Source organism: Oxyura jamaicensis, chromosome 1, assembly GCF_011077185.1.
Source record: "Oxyura jamaicensis isolate SHBP4307 breed ruddy duck chromosome 1, BPBGC_Ojam_1.0, whole genome shotgun sequence".
NCBI lineage: Eukaryota > Metazoa > Chordata > Aves > Anseriformes > Anatidae > Oxyura > Oxyura jamaicensis.
Window position 1 is genome coordinate 112913511 of NC_048893.1, and position 20979 is coordinate 112934489.

General features: G+C 42.3%; 1 protein-coding gene across 1 annotated transcript; it reads right to left on the reverse strand.

The window, feature by feature from the left end:
- Positions 1-4342: 4342 nt before the first annotated feature.
- Positions 4343-20631, reverse strand: TMPRSS3 (transmembrane serine protease 3). The gene is made up of 13 exons (XM_035347951.1): positions 20467-20631; positions 19214-19355; positions 17281-17391; positions 16343-16459; positions 15082-15205; positions 13842-13967; positions 12820-12863; positions 11882-12047; positions 10166-10335; positions 8617-8712; positions 7334-7476; positions 6586-6738; positions 4343-4731 (listed from the first exon to the last, which is right to left on the reverse strand). The coding sequence occupies exons 1-13, from the start codon at positions 20482-20484 to the stop codon at positions 4711-4713; spliced, it is 1431 nt and encodes a 476-aa protein (XP_035203842.1). The 5' UTR covers positions 20485-20631; the 3' UTR covers positions 4343-4710.
- Positions 20632-20979: the final 348 nt, after the last annotated feature.

Below are 20979 nucleotides of genomic sequence, written 5' to 3' on the forward strand. Positions count from 1 at the left end.
GCTTTCAGCATAAAGGGCTGATCACAGCGTACTCAGCTTAACGAAGCATGCAAAGCCCTGTGAACAACAGGAATGCCACCACACAGTGGTGGTAGAGCTGCCGTGATCTGGCTGTGACCTCTATGTCGCCAGAGATGCTGATGGATGATGCAGTGCCAAGGCCGGGTGCCCAAACTGCCAATGCTGCAAAACCATCCCAGTGATGTTGGTGGCTAAGGCAGCCAACAGTGGGGCCAGCAGCTCCCAGCCCCCACCAGGCACGCGGGACCAAGGCCAAGCCTCAGGGCGCTGAAGCCATCTCATGGCCTCAAATGATGCAGCTCCTTACCAAGGCCCTTACTGCTCTGGTGCCCTAGCAGGACAGCTCATTCTGGGGGGGCATCTGAGGTAAAGGGGCAGTGAGAGGTGGTTTGCAAAGATGGGTGGAAACTGGTTATTTGCAGAATAACCATATCTGTTTTAAAATAGACCATATTTTATTGTGGGACCATATCTATTTTAACATTTACACCTCAGAAAAGAAGGCCTCATCCCCACTATTGCCCTCGACAGCCACTTTAATTTCATCCAGCAAGACCCACTCAAGCACATCCTTTCTCCAGACAGCCACAGCCTGCCCCAAGGTCCCACCAGTCTGTCCTGCACCAGCTGCAGCAGGGGACAGTCCTCAAAAGGTAGGTGTGCAGGGTAGGATCCCACTTGCTGTAGCTCATTTCCATTTATTTAGGCCTCTGCTAAGGAATTAAAGCAGGTTTTGTCATCAATTGTTTTCCACATGTCCGTTGTGCTTTATGTATTCTCATTGCTCAGACTGGCAGCTAAGTGCTCTTTAGAAAAATGAATGAGGTTCAGAGTCAATTTTCTTTTAACCAGCAAAAAATGGTCTGACTGTTTTCTGCCATCCCCAGAGCTATGTTTTTACCTCTCCCATGCCAAATTTTGAAGCAAAGCGTTCAAAATCCTGCCCAGCTAACCAGCGTCAATGCTGGGAACACAACCTTGCTGTCTTGCACTGGGGCAGGAGCTGCACCAGTAAGAAAGCAAACAGTAAAAGCAAGAAAATGAACTCAGAAGCCTCCACTCCTGTAAAATACGTAAAAACAAAGATTAAAGGCTATGATCGAGTGTGCTCTTTCAGCTGAGATAAGAAACATTTCCTTCTACCTTCCCTAAAGTTAAACAGCCGAAGTAAGCTCATTTCTTACTGTGCTCTATGTAATCACAGGTTTCTGCACCCCACAGGTGTGATACTGCTTCTCACGGGGCTGCTTGTAGAAGAAAAGAAATTCCAGCTGTGTATCTTGAAATGGCACTACGCTCACAGAGATACTGGAGAACGTATCTTTCACCTTTCAGCGATCAGCCTAAGTTTGTCACCACAACAGCAGGTTTTACAGTGCAGCAGCTAGACGGTGGATGCTGAAGACCACCAACAATTGGATGATCCAGATCTGTTCTTTCTGTTTAATGTGCAGTTCGTGTATTTGCATTTACAGCCTTACATGATTCTCCACAATGAGAAAGCCCCTACAAGCCCAGCTCTGCTGCATACATCCTTCTCTGTGTAGTGCTTGCATCCTGGTGGAGGATGTACTAGCATGTGAAAGCATGTAAAGTCTCAGAATACACTTCTGCTTTCTCAAACATCAAGCTTACTCATACATTTGTTCTTAATTAATCTCTAAATATTTACCAAAATTGTCTTTTTATTTAGGCATCTCAAGTGAAAAATAATAATAAAAAATAATAATAAAAAAGAAGAATTCCAAACTGGACAAAAGGGATTTTATTTGTATGACGTTATCAGAGTATTTGGGGGGAAAAAAAGGTGTATATTGAATAAAAATTCATCCAATCTTATCAGCTTTATCTCAATTTCCAGACAATTCTTGTGATGACAAGAACAGGTGATGGACAGAAAAAGAATATTTTTCATATGCTGGACCTTTCTTGGAAGTTATACATTGGACGAATTTTCTGAGAGTCTAATGCTTGTTGCTGATAGAAGTTTGCTCCACAGGTGATGCAACAAGCAGGTTGTATTTCTAAGGGATACTATGACTGTAATGTAATCCTTTCCCAGTGCATCTCTTTTAACCAGTGATGTGAGTTCACAAGCTAGAAGCTGTTTCATCATTCTCCTTAATAATGTAGCAGATATACAGTCCTCTAGTAGAAAGATCTTAAATATTTCCAAGGTGTTCACCATGAAACTCCTAATCAGAACAAGTTAAATGAGAGCTGCCTTCACCCCTATCTAGTTTAGCAGGGCTCCGTGCCTACACATGCAGTGTCGCTAATTATTTTCATTGAAGACGAAGAAGAAAATCCAAGGAAAGGGACAGGCATGGTCGCCTGCCCTCGTATCACCTCTTTGAAGTTCCTTTACTGTCTACCAGCTCATTCCAGCTGTAACACTGACTACCTGTAGAGACTCCCTCATTGATCCTACCTCTCTTTGAATCAAAGAGAGATGGCAATGGCCATCTCTGCACAAAACCACAGCAAAAGTCCGAAGACCCCGCATATCTTCACCTGGGTTAGTGCAAAGAAATATGCTAGTATTGTAGTTAAATTCGTTTTTAAACCTCCAGCATTCTTGTTAAAGGCGTAAGTTGGGGGAGGAAAATCTAGCTTTATAGAGTGAGACCAACGTTCTGCCTCTACCTAAGATACCACAGCAAGGGGCATAACAAATCAGAAGAGAGATTTGCAGCTCTGAGAGCCCAGGCCAGGTCTGCCCATCAGTAATGGTCATTGACTTAGGGGAGAATGTGGCTTCTTATCTAGAAGACTCTAGCTTTCTGAGTTTTACATTGGACTTCTCTTTAATATAAAGGCGGATCTCAATGCGTACTTTCTGTGCAGTCTTTTTATGGAAATAGAAGGAGTTCAAAAGGAATTTTCAGGGACGTTTTCAGAAATATGAAATAACTACTCTGTGATCTGAGAGCAGTCCCCTTGTCTCTGACTGCTGATAATACCAAAACATAAGCCATACTGGGGCTGTGAAAGTGTTATGTCTACAAACAGTGAGCATTAAAACAAAACACACACACACACACAAAAAAAAAGCTGTTAGCTACACAAGGGTTCAACATACTTCATTTTAATGCTGTCACAGTTCTGTCAAGTTGAAATTTCCCATTTTGGTCCAACTTTTGTGTCGGATTTACAGTGATGCTGCCCTCTTCTTTCCAATATGCTGTTTCTGGAAGTGTTATTCACATTGCACTGAAGTTCCTTTTGCCATGGAGAAAGGTATCAGTGCAGTGACCCATGAGACTGAAGTGAGCATCCAGAGAACAACAGTGAGGTTGCCCATTCATGATGGTTTGTCATTCTCTCTCAATTTTCACCCCACGCTTTGCAGTCCGAGTGCAGTTCTGATTACACCAGTGCTTTCTTGCAGCAGTGATGGATGACATTTGTGATAAAGATACAGAGTTAAAGGCAAACAGAACTGCCTCCAAACCACATTTCAAGCATATCATCAGCATTTGGTCAGATGATAAGATCAGTTTTGGCTGGTATTTAAAAGCTCTGACAACATTATCTGTTATTCAGCCTATCCAGCCCCTTGCACTCAATTCTACACTGATAACTTGCATCCCAGGTTTTCTACAAAGAGCAAGTGCAAAATGACCGGACATTTTTCAAACTAACAACAAGAGGCTGTTGCATTAAAATGGCTTGTAAAGCAGGAAACCACAGCAGCACTTCAGATATTTTGTCCCCAAATTAAATATGTGCACTGCTGCCATCAGTTCACCTGCACCACTGATGTCACTAGTGGGTACAAAGGGTGTGGGATCTACCTATGTCTGCAGAAAAAGGGAGAGAAAACAGGGAAGGCAACTGAGTATGAGTGCCTTAGTGAGCCGTACTCCATGACGTGAGCTTGGGAGTATTCAGTGGATATTGTACTGTGTGGTACACCGTAAACAGAGCAATGACGCCGGCTTTATAGCCTGTCAAAAAGCAGTAAAGAAGTCCCTCTTCTCTTTAAGACTATTCAGTAATCTCAGAATTTTTCAGTAATTTATCATCTGCATATTGCTCATTTCAGAGCCATTTATAGCAACAAAACATCTAAGAATTTGATTTTTAGGGATTTTGCTCACATGATAAAAGACTAGAATCCAGTGATTTTTTTTTTTTTTTCTAACAAAAGTTGAGCGTACTTGCCCAATGTGTGCCAAAATTGCCACCTGCTCACTTCCCTTGTGCTTTATGCCTGTAAAAAATAGCTGCTGGTACCTGTGCAACACAGCATGGGCCTTATACATGAATACTTTCAGGAAAATAAATAAATAAATAAATAAAAAGTCTTTTTGTAGTCTGGTTCTTGGAAGGGAAGTACCAAAATAGTAACAAGCAACCTGATCTGAAGTTCCTGTAGTCTTTTACCCGTGGTGCTTGCAAAACTTAATTGCAGCATTCTGGGTTATCAGTCTTAGCACTTCTTCTGTGTGAAATTAGTAGATGACAGAAAATGCTTGTGTCCATCATGCAGAATGAATCCGCCTCTTCCATCCAAAAGTGCATCAGTTTTCATTAAGTATAGTTACCAGTACCACAAAGAAATAGTAAAAAGAAGTCCATGAAGGTACAAAGCTCAGAACAGACATCCAGAAGAGTGCAGTAGGTCCTTCTGTGGGGCTGCATCTTGATGTGGGTGTTCAGAAGCCCAGCCAGCCACCACTCCCTTCAGGTCTGCAGCTCTTCTCTCTAGAAAACAAAACCAATTATGCATCTATTCAAATGTTCATGTTGCTGCCTGTTGAACCCTGGAAGGGAATGACATTTTTTTACTGTACTACAGTCACCAAAAGCCCCAGGGGGCTACTGGAGCCAGTTCTGCCATCGGAATGGCAATGCTTGTTCTTCACGAAAATACACCATCTCCTCAAAATAGACATGGTCTAATTCCCATCACATGCATTGTGAACCTGAGCGAACACCATCAGCTTCTCTCACCACTTGGATTCACCGATTGTCAACATCATGTGGGCTGAGACAGGAACAGAAGATTCATAAGGAAATATGGCTATGGGGGAAGGAGGAATATATTAGTAACAGTGGCAGACACTGCATGTGGGACAAGTGCATACAGGGAGCTAAGAAAGCTTTGAAGGGGTTTATTTTGTTTCCTCTTAGTTGTTCCATTGCTCTTTCTTTCTCTTTTTCTTTTATTCCTTCCTTCCTTCCTTCCTTCCTTCCTTCTTTCTTTCTTTCTTTCTTTCTTTCTTTCTTTGGACCACTTTCCTAACCTCTTTGCTAAGCTTTAACTAGAAGAGCTAATTTACAGTGAAGAAAGGAGAGGAACTTTTGAAGAGATCAAATGAATCCCAATCCACACTGAGCAATAGCAGTTAAGAGCAGATCAGGGCTGCCGTTTCCTTGGTCCTGTTTTCAAAGGTATATTACCTTTACTTTCTTTTGGTTTCTTTCATTGTATTAAAGTGTCTGTGCTTCTGTGGTGCAACTGAAAGTCCTTTTTAGGGGGATAAATAAATGTTTAATCTGAAGGATGTCCTGTGAAAAATTATAACATGTTAACTTCTAGCTAAACAAAAAATTAGCTATATATATTTTTTCCCCTTGATTATTTCACTAGATGTGACATCTTCATATGAAATGTTTGCACTTCTCTTGCATGTGCAAAATATCAGCCATTTCTAGAGCCTATGGTTGGATGTGGGGGAACACAATGCCAAACGTAAGGGGAGGGACACGGAGCGTGGGGAGTGGGGGGACACAGACACGAGAAATAAAAAAGAAAGGAAGAATGCCAGAGCTCTTAAAGCTTTGGGCTTGTTATCCTATCTTCTCTAATTTTGTTGTGTGGTGGGCACGGGATAGCATAAACCTTTGTATGTAATATAGGCTGTGAAAACGGTGTGTGTCATGCAGTATACAGACAGAGGACTGAACTAAAACAGTGCATGTAATCTCACGGTGGGAATTTCCTTGTCTGTGAGTGCTTGACATTAGCACTTCAGTTTGAGCAGGAAGTCTAACCTATTTCACATACGAGATGAGGGCAGGAGTGATTCCGGCATGTGGCAACATGGCAGCACAGCTGGGGCTGGGGGCTGTGCTGCTGCTGCTGGCAGAGCCCCACTGCTGTTCGTTCATTCATTCATTCATGCGTTCATTCATTCATTCCAGCAAATTGGGTGCTGGAATCAATGCTGGATCCTCTGTCTGTGAGGACCAGGGTGGAGCAGGATGGGACATACACTTTGATTTGTGCTTAGGGTGGTTTTGTCTTGATGGCAGGAGAATAAAATTTAAGAGCTTGTGCATAGGTGCATACCAGTAAGCTGCAAATCACCTGGGGCAGGTGAAGGTGGTTTAGTGTCTCCCCATTTCCTTGCCTCTGCTCTTCTCTCCTTCCAACCAACACCTTTCCCCACTCCCCAGTTTATTTCTCCCCACTCAGCTTCCACAGGACAAACGTGCTCTCGGATCCCACATGGCCCTACAGCACCAGTCAGCTGTGACAAACAGGAGCTGAATCCTGCATGGCACACGTGGAGCAAAGCTACAGCTAGAGATGGAGACAGAGCAAAACCACACCTCCATCTGCTCGTGTATCCAGTCCAGGAAGGAGGTGGTTCGGCTGTAGACACCTGGCTTGTTCTCTTCTGCACAGCCCACTCCAAAGCTGGTGGTCCCCACCAACTTCCAGATGCTCATATCTTCACACGCTAAAGGGCCCCCACTATCTCCCTGGAGGACAAAGAATTAAAACAAATGTCAGTGCCCCAGAAAAGGATGGGAATATCTGGCAGGGTGAGGGGAGAGGCATAGTCCAGTAACTCCAGTAACTGTGTGTAGGGATGAGTTATTGACAAGCCTCTGAGTTACTCAAACCCTTTCTTCTTTCTCCTGCCTCTACTTTTTCTAAAGTTGCATGCTTTGCCTCTCTTCTGATAAATGTTTTGGCTGCTTTTCATCACAGGGTTTCTGCACCTGGCAGGTCTCCAGAGCTGTTCACAGGGCAGTTCAGTGCAGTGCAGAGGCCATAGCCAGGGCAAAGAAAGGATGGTACCACACTGTAGCACATATGAGGCATTAAAAAATATCTTAAGTAAATTTGGCTTCAGAAGTAGCCGATATGGTCCACAGAAGAAATATAAGAAGGGAATTGTAGCATATGAATGTGTGCACAGCCAGTGCTATATATTCGTGGTGAATGGAGTAAATGGCACAAGAACAAATGTTTGCCCAAGAAAAGCCTGGGAGTGCCTTCTGATAGCTTATCACCCATGTTTTTCCATCGCCGCTGTTAATGAGCACACTTGCAGTTCGGAAACTTTCATACCTGGCAGGTATCTACCCCTCCCTTTAGGAAACCGGCACAAAGCATTGAAGGAGTTATGATCCCACCGTAGACGTCCCTGTGATTGCAAATTGCGTTAGAAATCAAGGGAACACCTGCATAATTCATTGTGTCGGATGTATCACCTGTTCAAAAACAGAACAAAACCAAAAACAAACAAACAAGAACTCTATCTTTGAAAGCAATCTCTAATTATACACAGAAGAAGTTTTAGTATGTGATGAACTGGCAAGCAAGGATGAAAGAAATATAGTCAAAATGACAACATACAAGAAAGGCAACCAGATGTCTCATCACCTACAAATTCCAGTAACTAACAACTGCATAGAGCTGGAAATTATCACAGTACGTAATAAAAAGCTGCAAGCCATATGTTTCTACCTCAAACTAGATAAGCAATGACAATAGTGATCTTAAAAGCAAGTCGGGCACTCTCTTCCAATATTAGTGCATAAATTTGTTTTGGATTTAGAACCCGTTTGTCAACAAAACATCTGCAAACATCTGATTTATTTTATAAGTATTCACAAGAGTCTGAATGAATCATTTCCACAAATAGGAGTACTTGCACGTTCTCTTCTTCCAATTTAGAGCTTTTTTTTTATGTTGTAAACCTTGCTTTCTGTTTTCTCCCACCTTTTGCTATTATCTGTAGGTCAGGTAATATTGTTTTTGTTCTCTGAACAAGAGGAACATTTTAAATGAGACAAATGAAGAATGAATAGAAAATAATGACCTGAGCACTCAAGCACTTTCAACTGAAAGTGATTCAATATTTGTTATTGACTAACATGACCCATGAGTCACGATAAAAATTAAAATAATCCCTTTTTGTTGTAACATTATTCACAAATCCAATTTCTTTATCATCCAACCTGCCTGAAAATACATACATGCTTTCACAGGGAAAAAAAAAAAAAATGAATGTTTGATTGTTGCATTCATGCTCTGCTTTCAATGCTTGAAGTTATAAACAACACAGCTGGTTTGACTGAGGTCTCAGTACAACACTCGGGATGGTGCTGCTGTCTATTTGTGGGTTTCCATTCCTTGCGATAAGGCTTTGTACAGCACTTTTACCTCATCTGCCCCCACGAAAAGAATGAATTCCCATTCTAGGGTGACCATAAAATTTAGGAATGTCATCTTTTCCGCCCCTGATATTCCACAAAATTGAATGTTGAACAATGCTCCAGTCAAATCCTTTATTTATTTTATCTGAGAAGTTTTAATGTACTGAAATTAACAGCAGACATTTAAAATACCTCCTTCAACAGTTGCTCCCCATCCTGATACCCAACACATTTTCCCTTCTGGGAACTGTTCACCAAAATTAGGCAGACAAATTGGTTCTATGTGACCTATTTAAAAAGAGAGATAGATAGAGAGAGAGAAGAGAGAATGACTTTTAAACTTAGGTAAAAAATACATGACTGAGTAAAACTTTCAGGGTTTGTCTTGCCATGAACTTGCTATGAAAGCCATCCAGTCCCCACATAAAATAGCTTGGCAGTCCTGTAAGTCCTTTGCCTTGTGGCCAAAGTTTGAAACAGTACGTACAACAGGCCTAATTTGTTTCATGTAAGAAGTAATAAAGAAGGTGTTGGGATGTCAGTAAAATGATGAATGAGCACACAAGAAATACACCTTGTACTCAGTTGGCAGGCACAATGGAGCCCCCATGGCATGCTGCTGTGGCAGTGAAAGGTCCCGGTGTGGTGGTATGGCACCAAGGGGAGGGAAGATAGTACATTATAGTGGGTAATTCCTATTAGTTCAGTTCTCCAGCATGCAAAGGTCCCAGCTGCAAGCATCAGTCCCCAGGGTGGAGCCCCCACTTCTCCCCTGGCTGCCTCTGGCCCCCAGATCAGGTCAGAGCCTCACAAACTTGACCCTGAGCAAAATTAAACAGCAGTAGCTGAGATTTGAAACAGAACAAATCCAAGCTGAATTTTAGAAAGTTTTAGTTAGTTAGAAAGTTTTAGTTAGAAAGTTTTCAAGAGTGTTGATTAAGGAATGGACAATCTAGATGTGTCAGAGAGAGCCAGGCTCCCCTTTGCAGAGAGAGCTCACAGTGATTAGGAGGTCTTGGTAGGTGATCATTTACATTCATACAGTATTATTATTTATTATTTCCATTCACTAGCTGTGTCAGCTGTAGGTGGCATTCTGCTGAGTGGTTTAAATTTAAATACATCACTATGTATGAATTGTCTTGGCTTCTCTTTGAAATTTAAGTTTGATTTTCAGCTTTGGGTAGTGCTGGACCTCCCTGTGCTCACAGAAATAAGGACAGCAAAGACATAAAAATCTCTGTGACGTCCAAGAAAAATGAGGTGGGGCATTTATTTTAGATAGGCAAAATAATTTAGAAAGACTGAAGTTAATGTTTGCCTTTTATTAAATGCCTTCAGCAAGCCAGTACCAGAATGGATTGGATATGTTTTGCAGCACTTGTGATCATGTTTTCCTTCTGTGTGCCTGGATATGGAGTACAGAGGAGTTCCTGATGCAGGGGTCAGAGAGGGCTTTCTGCTGCCACGTGAGGCCAGCCCCTGCTGGGGCAGATGAGACACTCCATGGCTGGGGACATGGGAGCACTGGGGACATGCTCTTTCAACAGGGATCCCTGCCTTGCCATCACAGCAGCACTCTCAGTACCTCTTTGCTGCTTTTCTGTCATTGCTTTTAGAGGACGCACTCGACTGGCCTGGGTCAGACCTAAGGAACTTCCTTTTCTCTGCCAGGAAAGACCCTGCCCACTGTTAGCTAGAGAGGTGAGAAAGTCAAGTGGAAGCTCGCAGAAAGAGTTACCGTTGAGAGCAAGTGGTGCTGCCAGTTTCATCAGTGCTATATCATTTCCCATTGTCTTGGGTTTATAATTTCGATGGTAGATAATTTTTTCCACTGAATATGGGTGAACCTGGGTGTCTTGCTGAGTCACAAAACCAACTTGCACGCTCCATGAGCTTGGCAAGTACAGGCTGAAACAAAGAGGTAAGAGAGGGTGAGAAACCTTCAAGAAAACTCTCATTTTTTCTGCATGTCTCCTGAGATTAAAAACCACATCAATCTCTGCAGGCAAATAACTACAGTCCGCTGCACTGGCTTACTGACCTACTAATATTGGCTATGTTTTGCACTAATTCCAAAAACACAGAAAAGGTGACTAATATTAGCATCACACTGGCTTACTGACATGTTGTCTATGCAACTTCTTACAAATACGAGAGCTTTGCGTTGGTATACCTTGAGGAAACTGTCTGTCTTTCTTTGTGACCCCACAGCTGGTGATGGTACCGCCTGGCATGCCTCTGCTCACCCATGAGGCAAACTGAGTTGGCACTCATGGCAAGGTGTTTTCAAGGCAGAGCCTTTCCTTCTCAAAGGTACCTCTGCCTCCAGCTCATGAACAGCCCCATCTTTCAGCTGCCAGCACACGAGTAGCTCCTCTCCTCTTGGCTTTACCCCACCACGTTATCTGTAGGTGAATGGTGGTGTCAGGAAGAGGTCCCAGGAACATGGGCTGTGTTGCCAGCTCCTATCTCCATCAGCCTTTCAACACATCACAGCCAACTGGGTTGTGCGGGACAAAGCTAGGGACAAGAGTCCTAAAATGCATAACACCTAAGTAATTATTTTTATGGCAGCACGGAGATCCAAAGAGAATCTAGGAGTGGGATTTGTCTGTCCTGTATCCACTCTCTATTGGATATAAAAGCATCCCAGAGGACTTGCTTGGAAGCAGGCATCCATGTTGAGGGCATGGCCACATTGAGGGCATGTGTCGAACTGGTCACATTAATCCCATTGTAGTTGCCTAAATGGCTTTGGTGGCAGTGCTCGGCGGCTTGTAAGAACAAGAAAAGCTCACCTGCATCACAGGCAGCAAACAAGACTGCAAAACCAGACAATAGCCCTCAATATTAATAAGAGAAGACCATGTGTATTAATACAAAACGAAGGGTCTAAACAATTGTTTAGCATCTATTTATACCTCAAAGACTCCCTCAAAGTAGTCTTCCAAAGAATATCTGGTAAAGGGCACTAAGCACACTGTAACTCTTAACTACAGCAGTTTGATCCTGTCAGATTGAAGAGTCTTGTGATTTATCTTGGATCTTCTGAGTACCAGAGCAGGCAAGTACAAATTTCTCCTGAGCTATTAATTCACATGCAATGTAGAAGAGTTGCTGATCTAGATTCCTAAACTCTGATATTTATATGCTTGTTTGTGGTTTTTTAAAGCTGATTTCTCAGGCAGCTGGGAGTGCCCAGGATATTTAAAAACTGGGCCCTTTCATTCAGATCACTTAGTGGTGCGACTCTTTTTCATAAGGATTTGCATTGGTGCAAGAAGAAGGAGAGATGGTTTAAATCCTGTGGAGTAAGCCTGTGAAATAAGGATAATCCAGTCTCTCCTGCAGGCTTTTTATGAAGATAAAGCACAGTGCTTGAGCCCTTTTCTGTAGTGTCCCCAGCGATGTACTGCAAGCAGGGTCAGTGGGACACCACGCTTCAGGGACTTACTCGTAGACGCAGTGGGCAGCCGTGATGATCCATCGTGGGGTGATGACGGACCCTCCGCAGAGGTGGTGCCCGTGAAATTGCAGGCTGACCTGCCAGGGCCACTGACGTGGGGAGGACGCGTTTCCTCCCACGATCCGCGGCCCATAGCTGGCCCGCGTCCCACATGCTGCCAGAAAGCAAAGGTTATGGTCCAGGGGGGAAACACAGACACATTTTTTTTGTCCCCTTGAGCCCTTCTGCTCCCAGCCTTCCCAAAGCCAGGTGGTCTCTGCAGCAGGACCATCCTCAGGCCCATCTCCATCCCCATCCCCTACCCTATGGACCACATGTTGGTCTGGGGCTTCCCCAGAGGTCTCACCTCCACCCTCCTGTTCCTGCAGCATTGTGCCTGGCAGCTGATATGTGACTATGGAGTTCACAGCTTCTCCCCTGCAGACGTAGTACTCTGCTGAGCTGTGAACCCCACTGCTCTGCAGGCAAAACGTATAGGTGCCCAGGAACCCACATAAGCATGCTGAAGCCTCTCCTCTCCCTCGGTGTTTTTTTTTTGTTGTTGTTGTTTTGTTGTTGTTTTTTTGTTTTTTTCTGGTTTTTTTCTGCTGTTTTTTGACTTTTCGTATCCCAGTCTGGGGCAGGGGGGGATGGAAAAGAGTTGGAATTGTGGTATCAGCCCACTGACTGAACTTGCAGTCCTTAAATGTCTGCTTCCTATTCTGATTCTCACCAAAATGCTTCTGCTGCCCAATATTCCAAATCTGCCATCCCAGCTTATTCTGGCTTCCTGAAATTCTTTGAAACTTTATATAAGAAATGCCTTTTTTCTTGTGTGTGAAAAACTGATGGTATGCCCCTTTGTATACAATTCTTCTCTACTCTTTCCCTGCAATAGATGAAGAAGGACAGATTTTTTTCTTATTTTCACTTTTGCTGATGCTTACCCAAACATTTTAAGATGATTACGTTGCCAGAAGTGCATTCCTCTCTAAGATGAAGAGACAGTGCAGTATTAGTTCCAATTTAAGAATACCATTTTTTTCTCTATACAGTTATGTGCACTTAAATATATATAACCCATGTATTAAGAGAGAAACAAAGTCATAACTCATCCAATCTACTTTAGACATTTACTTGGAGTAAGCTACGAGCTTAGACACCACTGGGAGTCTGCAGACCATATTTTGTCCTGCTGAAGAGTGGTTCACCCTTCTGTGAGGGGTGGCTCATCAGCAGTTTTCAGAATGTGATCTGTAGTCTCCATGGTTCCATAGCTTGCTTCTCAGAGAAAAGTAACTAAGAAAAGCAAGCAGCTGTCAAGATAAAGAAATTCACCATAAAGGGTTTGTATGTCCACTGTGAAGTATCTAGGGATCTGTAAACTGAAAGAAACTGCTCTACAGTAGAGAAAGATAAATGCCTGGTGTCTATCCATTTGTTGTAAAGGAATCATGGGACAAATAGACTTTTTGAATACCTCATTATAAAGCCTCTGTTTTATTGTAATGGGCCTTGGATCAGGTTTTAAATTAGTATTTCAACTAAACTGCTACTGAACTGTGGTCTATGATGCCTGACATCACAAATCATAGAATCACAGAATCACAGAATATCCTGAGTTGGAATGGACCCACAAGGATTTTTGAGCCCAACTCCTGGCTCCACACAGGACCACCCAAAAACCAGACCATGTGTCTGAGAGCGTTGTCCAAATGCTTCATGAACCACAGCAGGCTCAGCCCTGGGGAGCCTGTCCCAGTGCCTGACCACTCTCTGGGTGCAGAACCTTTCCCTAACTCCCAGCCTGAACCACCCCTGTTGCAGTTTCGTTTATGAAGTGATACATGCCTACAAAAATAGGCAATAATCTCACACTATTAAGAGTTCTCCTTTATTAATTACTCTCTTCCTGTCCTTACAGGAACAACCTGGTTTTCTGCCATTCAGCCAAGAAGCTGAATCATACCTCAGGTTTGTTGCGTTGTGCAGGGATGTCACTTGATCAGCTGATAACCAGTGGCCGAGGGATACAAAATGTCTTTGAAACTGTTTTTCGACTGCAGTCACCGGCAGGTAACCTGAACTCACATAACTGCAAATAAACCATAAACACAGCTTCGTCAGGCAGACTTTCAGTAATCCATCTGAATAATTCAGCACTTCTACTAGTGAAAATCCAGCTCAGCAACCACAGTGACCGGATTCTGACACTTGGTAAAGCAATCCTACCCTCTCCAAGAAGCCCTTTTTGTAACGTGTGTGTACTATTGACATAATCAGGTGCAGAAGTCACACATGCTGAGAGGCATTTAACTGGTAGAGAGGGTAAAATTTAAATCTAATATTGTGATAGAGTTCTTACTGTCACTGCTGGGCACATTTCCGGAAAAACTGCATATCATCTCCTTTTCCTAGAGTTATATTTTGCAGGAGGAAGGATGATTTTTTCTTGTCTGTTGCACTGAGCAATTGAGATGTACTTTATCACAAAGGCAACAAGAACTTATTCAAAGAAGTTTTCTATTGCAAATCAAATATGCAGAAATCAAAATGATGCCACCATAATGCAACTCACAGCTCCAGACTCTTTCTCCGTTGTGTGAAATTTTCTGAAAGAAATGGTGCTTTTTTCCAGGAATCAGGTCAGTCCATTAAAAACTATTCATTGAATCTGTGATAACTGCCTCATCAGGTTCTTCCCTAGTGCGAGGTGGACCTAGCTTGGGCCTCACTAAGGAAAGTACAAAGCATTTCCTGGTAGATTGAATGACACCAATTGTAAATGCAATTTTCCTGCCAAGAAAGTGAAAGAAATGGAAAATGCTCATACATTGTTTAGTGCTTTTCCAACAGGTTGTAGTTACTTGAGAGACAGGTAGGATTCAGCTACCTGCAACCCATAGGGAAGATCTAACCAAATCATGTTAGCTGTCATCCAGGATTTATAGGACTAAATGAGGAGTAAATGTCATTTTTGGTGCACAAATATTCAGGACTATTTCCACATCAACCCAAACCTCCTCAACTATAACCAACTAACCCAACCTCCTCAAATATGTTGTTGAATACTCAACTATTCACAAGAGTGGATTGTCATTTTTTTTTCTTTTAAAGCCCATACCAATACAAGTTTTCATTAGAAAGACTGCAAACCTCAGAGTTTGTTCAGAATGCCAAATAAAGTTTCTTCAGTTTTACATTCATACCTTGAGAAACCCAGGTGTTTGCAGGTAGTATTTCCATACTCTGCTTTCCAGTCATCCGAGCAGACGGTTCGCCAGGATCCAGAGGTGAACACCTGTAGCACTGCCCTCTTGCCACTCAGCCTGACTTTGAGATTCAGAGGAAGAAAACCCTAAGTGAGCTGCAGAGGATTACCACTAGGTACACAATGTGTACACAGCCGTGCAAAGTACCACTGTGGCATCCACATTTCTTGGTTCATGCAGTTTTAACTACTTGTCTTTTCCATCACTTGGCTTTTTTAAAAACAAACAAACAAACAAACAAACAAACAAACAAACAAACAAAAAAAAAAAAAAAAAAAACAGCCCCTAGGCTCCCGTGGAGGTTTCTGCACCCTTCCCACTGCTGCAATGGGGCTGGCACATCTGGGCTGATAGGCAGGTAGGGCTGGGAAGAGCAGAGGGGCCCTGTCTTGGAGCTCAACTTGCAGGGACAGCCTGTGCCCCACTGCCAGCACAGATCCCTCAGGTGGCTCTTTGTGCCAGCCTGGTGGCCGGAGCTGAGCCACCATGGGGAGATAACACCATTGCAAGCCATGCTGCCTCCTCAGCAACAGGTGCAGGAATCACAATTACAAAAGCACTGATCTAAAAGTCAGTTCTGCTATTCTCAAACATTGGGATCCTTTTCCTCTAGTTGTTGAAAACATCACAGTCACCTTCTCTAGTGCAGGGCAAGGAGGGACCATTTTAAATGCCCTGCAACGCCATAAACCTTTACAAAGAAAAACTCAGGTGTGGGGGAATACATTCACATGCTCAACAGCAAATGGCACAGTACTCAGCATGCAAAAGCCAGTTCCCACATCCCATAGGATAACAGCAGCGTTTTGCAACCTTTAGAACTGGCACAGCACAATTGTGCAACAGTGAATGCAGAGAGTGCTGTATATATACACACTGTAAGGCAGTGATGGTATAACTTGCAAACAGAGGAAGTGTTAGCAGTGAAAAAACATCTAGACTTTTAACTGGGAAGCATGCTCAATATGGCAGTAACAGTGTTCAGAAACCATCACATTCATCCTAAGAGCAGTCTGATTTCTCATAAGCTGTAAATCAATACCCCAGAGAGATCATTCCTCTTAAGTCCTGATCTAGATAATCGATCAGTCTCTATCTTCCTCTGTCTCACTGAAATTCTTTACAACATATATCTCTTAATAACATGCCAAATGCTTCAGAAGAAGGTAGGGGGGATTTATAACCAAATCTGAATTACCACATCCGTACTCATCCTCTCCTTCTTTACAGTTGAAGACACCATTGCACCTGGCTGACTTTTGGATACACTTAAAGGATGACCGGCAGCGAAACTTCCCAATGCAGTTGTATTGGACTAGCAAGAATGAAAGAAAACAAGGTGATGAAAAAACAGTTGGAAATTAATTTAGCACTTCTGGCTTTCATTATCTGTCCATATTTCTGTCTTGCTGAGGAAAAGGCAGCTCCTGTACTCTAGGAACTTCTGAAATACAACCTGGACATTGACGGTGCTGCTAAGCTCATCCATTAGTGATGAAATGCTGGATGAATTGGCCTTGCTGTCTGTGCTGGCTCCTTCACATCTCTCTTAACCCAGTTTACATTCCACTCCAGGGTAAGTTTCTGTGTGCCTTGGCTCCTCACCAGCAAAGCAAAAAGACCCTCGCTCAACCCAGCTGCAGATGTGGAGGCACCGCTCTACCACCTACATACTTGGCACCAGCCCCTGGGTAGGTCACACTTTCCAGCCACAGCTGAGCTCATCCTGTTGTTTTTCCTTCATTGAGGTTGTTTGTTGTAGGGGAAAGTTCAGTAGTTCTTTGAAACCAAACTTAAAGAAGTGATTTACAGGACAAAACTATGCACATTACATTAAATTGGTTTCTCAGTTCTTAGGTCACCACCCAAGACAAATCAGTGAAATGTGACTGGAGAAAGATTTCTTAGGGCTGCAGTCCCCCCATGTCCTAAATATTACACCAACCCTCTCATGAGTGGTAGATCTATTTTACCCATACATGTAAATAAAATTTAAAGCCATCAAAACAACAAGATTTTTTACTTCAGTAAGCAAGGCACTGTAGCAGTTTAATTCCATTCTAACTAGAAGGCTCATGAAAAATTAAGAATTTGAATGGTTAATCGAGAACTTAATGAATAACTAATTGTACTCACCACCCAGGCCAATGGCAACTGCTAGGATTACTACAAGGAATATAACACAGACATATGGAAGGTATTTGGGGGAGATTAAAACATGGCACATCGAAGGTGGCTCGATATCTCCTAGAAACCAAACAGAGACAACAGATTCAGTGAAGTTAAAACAGCTTGAGTTTGCAGTGAAGATTTATCTAACATTCAAGTAATGGAGCAGTAAATGCCCCATTGCCCTTTGGGATTTGAATCATACCTGTACAGCACATGATTGGCCTGTCCTCAATGCCACCAAGACTGTGAGCTCTAAGTTTTGGTTATCTTGGGCTACATCACACTGAGAGCTTTAAAAGTGTGCAAACACCTCTCTTGAAAACATGAAACCCTGAAGAAAAATGAAATTCTGACCTGCTTTGTTTGTGTAATCAAACCTGTATGCAGGGTACTGAAGAATCGCTGAAGAATTCAGAACACTCACATAGAATAATTAACTCTTTCAGTGGAAATAGCAAAGGATGAACTAGCTTGATGAGGATGAAAGGATAAACTCTCCTTGTTATGATCTTTCCTGTGTGTGATATCTTCTGATTCTTGCCTGTACCAAGTCGTGGTCCTGGTGCTCCCTCCAGCCACAGCCCCTTTCAGATGCTGCTCTGAGCACTCCGTACTACCTCATGCACCAGCTTCACGCCTCCAGAGTTGGAGGAACACCCATGGAACGGAGTAAAAGGTGCCTAAAGATTCAAACATGAGCAGGCATACTGGAAAGAAGACAGGACTAGCTAATAAGTAGTATTCAAGACAGGAAGGAAGAAAGTTGGTTTTGGACTTTGAAGCAAGGTTAATTGAAAATGATAGAAATTTGCAAAAATAGGACCTCCAAATTATAAGATAGCTTGAAAAACGTGGGAAAAGGTGATATGGCCAAGGTTTTTCTACAAAGAAAAATAGAGAACTAAGCAATGGCTCAAGGCTGAAATTGAGCTTTCAGGAAAAAATATGCATCTAAATTAAAATAGACACCAATAGTAATTGTCAAATACATCTCATGAGCAAGTCCTGCTCACTGTTCACCTCCATAATTGACCTCAATTTGGTAGCATTGTGGATCAGGAAGAGAACAGATTCCAATGAAAATAATGAAAGGTTCACTTGTGTGTAAAGTATTCTGATATGCAAAGTACAAACTATGGGAAAATAGCACACACAGCTCTCTCATCTGCACACACACATACACAAAAGAGTTGGCAGAACCTTGTCTTCAATTTTAATTCATGCAGCTCTTCACCCACCCATTCTTCAAGCTTGGAGTCTGAGATGAGCAGAAACTTAAAATCAGTCAAGGATGAATAGTGTCTCCCAGTGCTTATAGAATCACAAGTAAATCCCCGCCTACCCAACCCATCCCTAGGAGCAGCTGAATAGCTGCTTTTGGCAATGGAGTTGGTGTCTAGTATGCAAAAAATTTTAGACAGCTGTAGTAGCTAATGGACTGTAAAATTAAATTGCTTCATCTTCACCCCTGATGCTCATCCTGTCTCTGTTGAAGTTACTGGGTATATCTGATGTGAAACCTATGGGAAGTGACTTGTAATCCTCCAAGGCCGATATATTGTATATTCGGGTTTTGTAATGGCCTCAGTTTCCAAGTTGAGAAAATTTCCAGTAATCCACTGAAAACAATGTCAGAAAAGTGTGGGCAAATATTTGCTATGTGGCTGAAGTGTTTGAATTATCTGGCTGCGAAAAACGCTTGTGCATGCAAGCAGACACAAGAGACGCAAGATGTCATCACCTGCTAATATGGTGGCAAATCTCACAGCTGGGGGACTGAGGTTGTGTTTCTTCCTCTAAGTAATTGCTTTCTCTGAATGAGTGTGCAAGCATGGTTTTGCAAGGCTACAATAGCTGTTCAGATTACAAAGGTCAAAAAGCTATGCAGTGTCCCTACCAGAGCCATCTGCACTGGGGTCAACTCTCACTTGTATGCTGAAAAATCTTTTGAAGGAAAAGTGAATTTCTGGTACTGGAGGTTCATCTTCTGTAACAGAGATGATTTCAAGACTTCCAGTAGTGGGATTTGTCTCTTGTGCCTGGATTAACATGAGAAAAAAGAAAAAAAAAAAAAAAGAAAAAAAAAAAAAAAGACAATTCTTAAGTAATTTTCTTCTATCACCTCTAATAAATATTTGACAGCCTTCTTATTATAAAAACGGTCATTTCGTTTTTTTATGCTTTCTTTGTTATTCTTTTTTTTTTTTTTTAATGTAATGCAGATACAAAGTGAATCCAGAGAGACACTTTTAAATTGCTGTTTTTGCTGAAAATAAATCGCTTTGTAAAATTTTATGTACTTCATGAGAGAAGCTCTTATAATTAATTAACCAGCAAACCACTGAAGTTAAATTATTTTCAAGTTCATCTAAGCACTGAAGCTAATTTAAATAACTTACACAGGAGATGTTTTTCCTTAAATCTATTCCCTGTGAGGTGCTCCTTAATTGCAATCAGAAACAGGAGAAAGATGGAAAAGCACATGACACCTGTACAGCACCTGACAGCAACCTCATGCATGGGCCCACTGAATTTTAGCTTAGAAAACATTTTATCACCTACTACACACTGGAAAATGATTAAAATGGGCTACATGAGAACTTAAATAGCTTAAATAGGGTTAAATAGCTTTGAAATTCTAATTTCTGGCTCCAATTCTGAACACGATCAGTGACAAAATGTTTCTGAACTCACAGTGGTGTGAAATAGGTCCAGGCTTGCTAAAGACCGTGGAGTTGGTAAGCTGTAAAAGCACTATAAGTGCTTGAAAAGTCAGTCCCAGAAAATGTTTACAATGACAAATTTTAGGCAAAGTATATGCATTTTGGTGGTGACACAAATCTTTAATCACCTGGAATGTCTTTTCACATTTCAGCAAACAGCTGCAATAAAGTTTCTACTCTTCATTTGATAAACTTCAATGTACATTTCAATGGACATAAAGTAAGTTTTACATATAAACCATTAGCTTTAAGGTAGAGAAAAGGACAGCTTGCTGTGCATGATTTTTAAATATTTAAAAACCTTGTAATTGGTGCATAAGTTGTTCATCTGCAAGTAGAACAACATTGAGAAATACACTACATGAGAGCAAAGCACAGATGTGTCACTTATTTAGAGGACATCACGCCCTCCCAAAGCTTCACTCACCTCTTCCTGAGAAGCCATAGTTAAAAGCAAAACCGTTTTCTCTCTTCATTATCAAAAGAAGCCAAAAGGAAGTCCCACGCTTGCTAAGCCAGTCTCCTCTGGAAAGGTTTCCCCCAGGCTGCCCATTCAGTCACTGATCACACGCAGCATTGTGGAGGCAGCCTGTGAAACCCAACCTGGGGACAGGTATCAGGTAGCCCTGGATGGCATGGATATTGAAAGGGGGTGATAAAAATTCAGCATGTGTTTTAATCAGTGAAAGAGCGTAAGGTAATATTGCAGTATTTGCGAACCTTTCTGTAACCTCCCAAGCAAAGAAACACCACAGAAGTTAAACCACACCGGCTTGGGCTTGCTCATCTTTTATCAGAAATTGTGCAGCTGAGAAGAGGAGTCTGCCCGCAGCCCTGAGTGGCAGGAGGTAGAATCACCAGGTGCTTCTTCTCATCTGCAAACAAAGTCCTGGGACAGATGCTGCTCCTCGTTCACTTCTTTTACCCTTTTTTTGGTGCA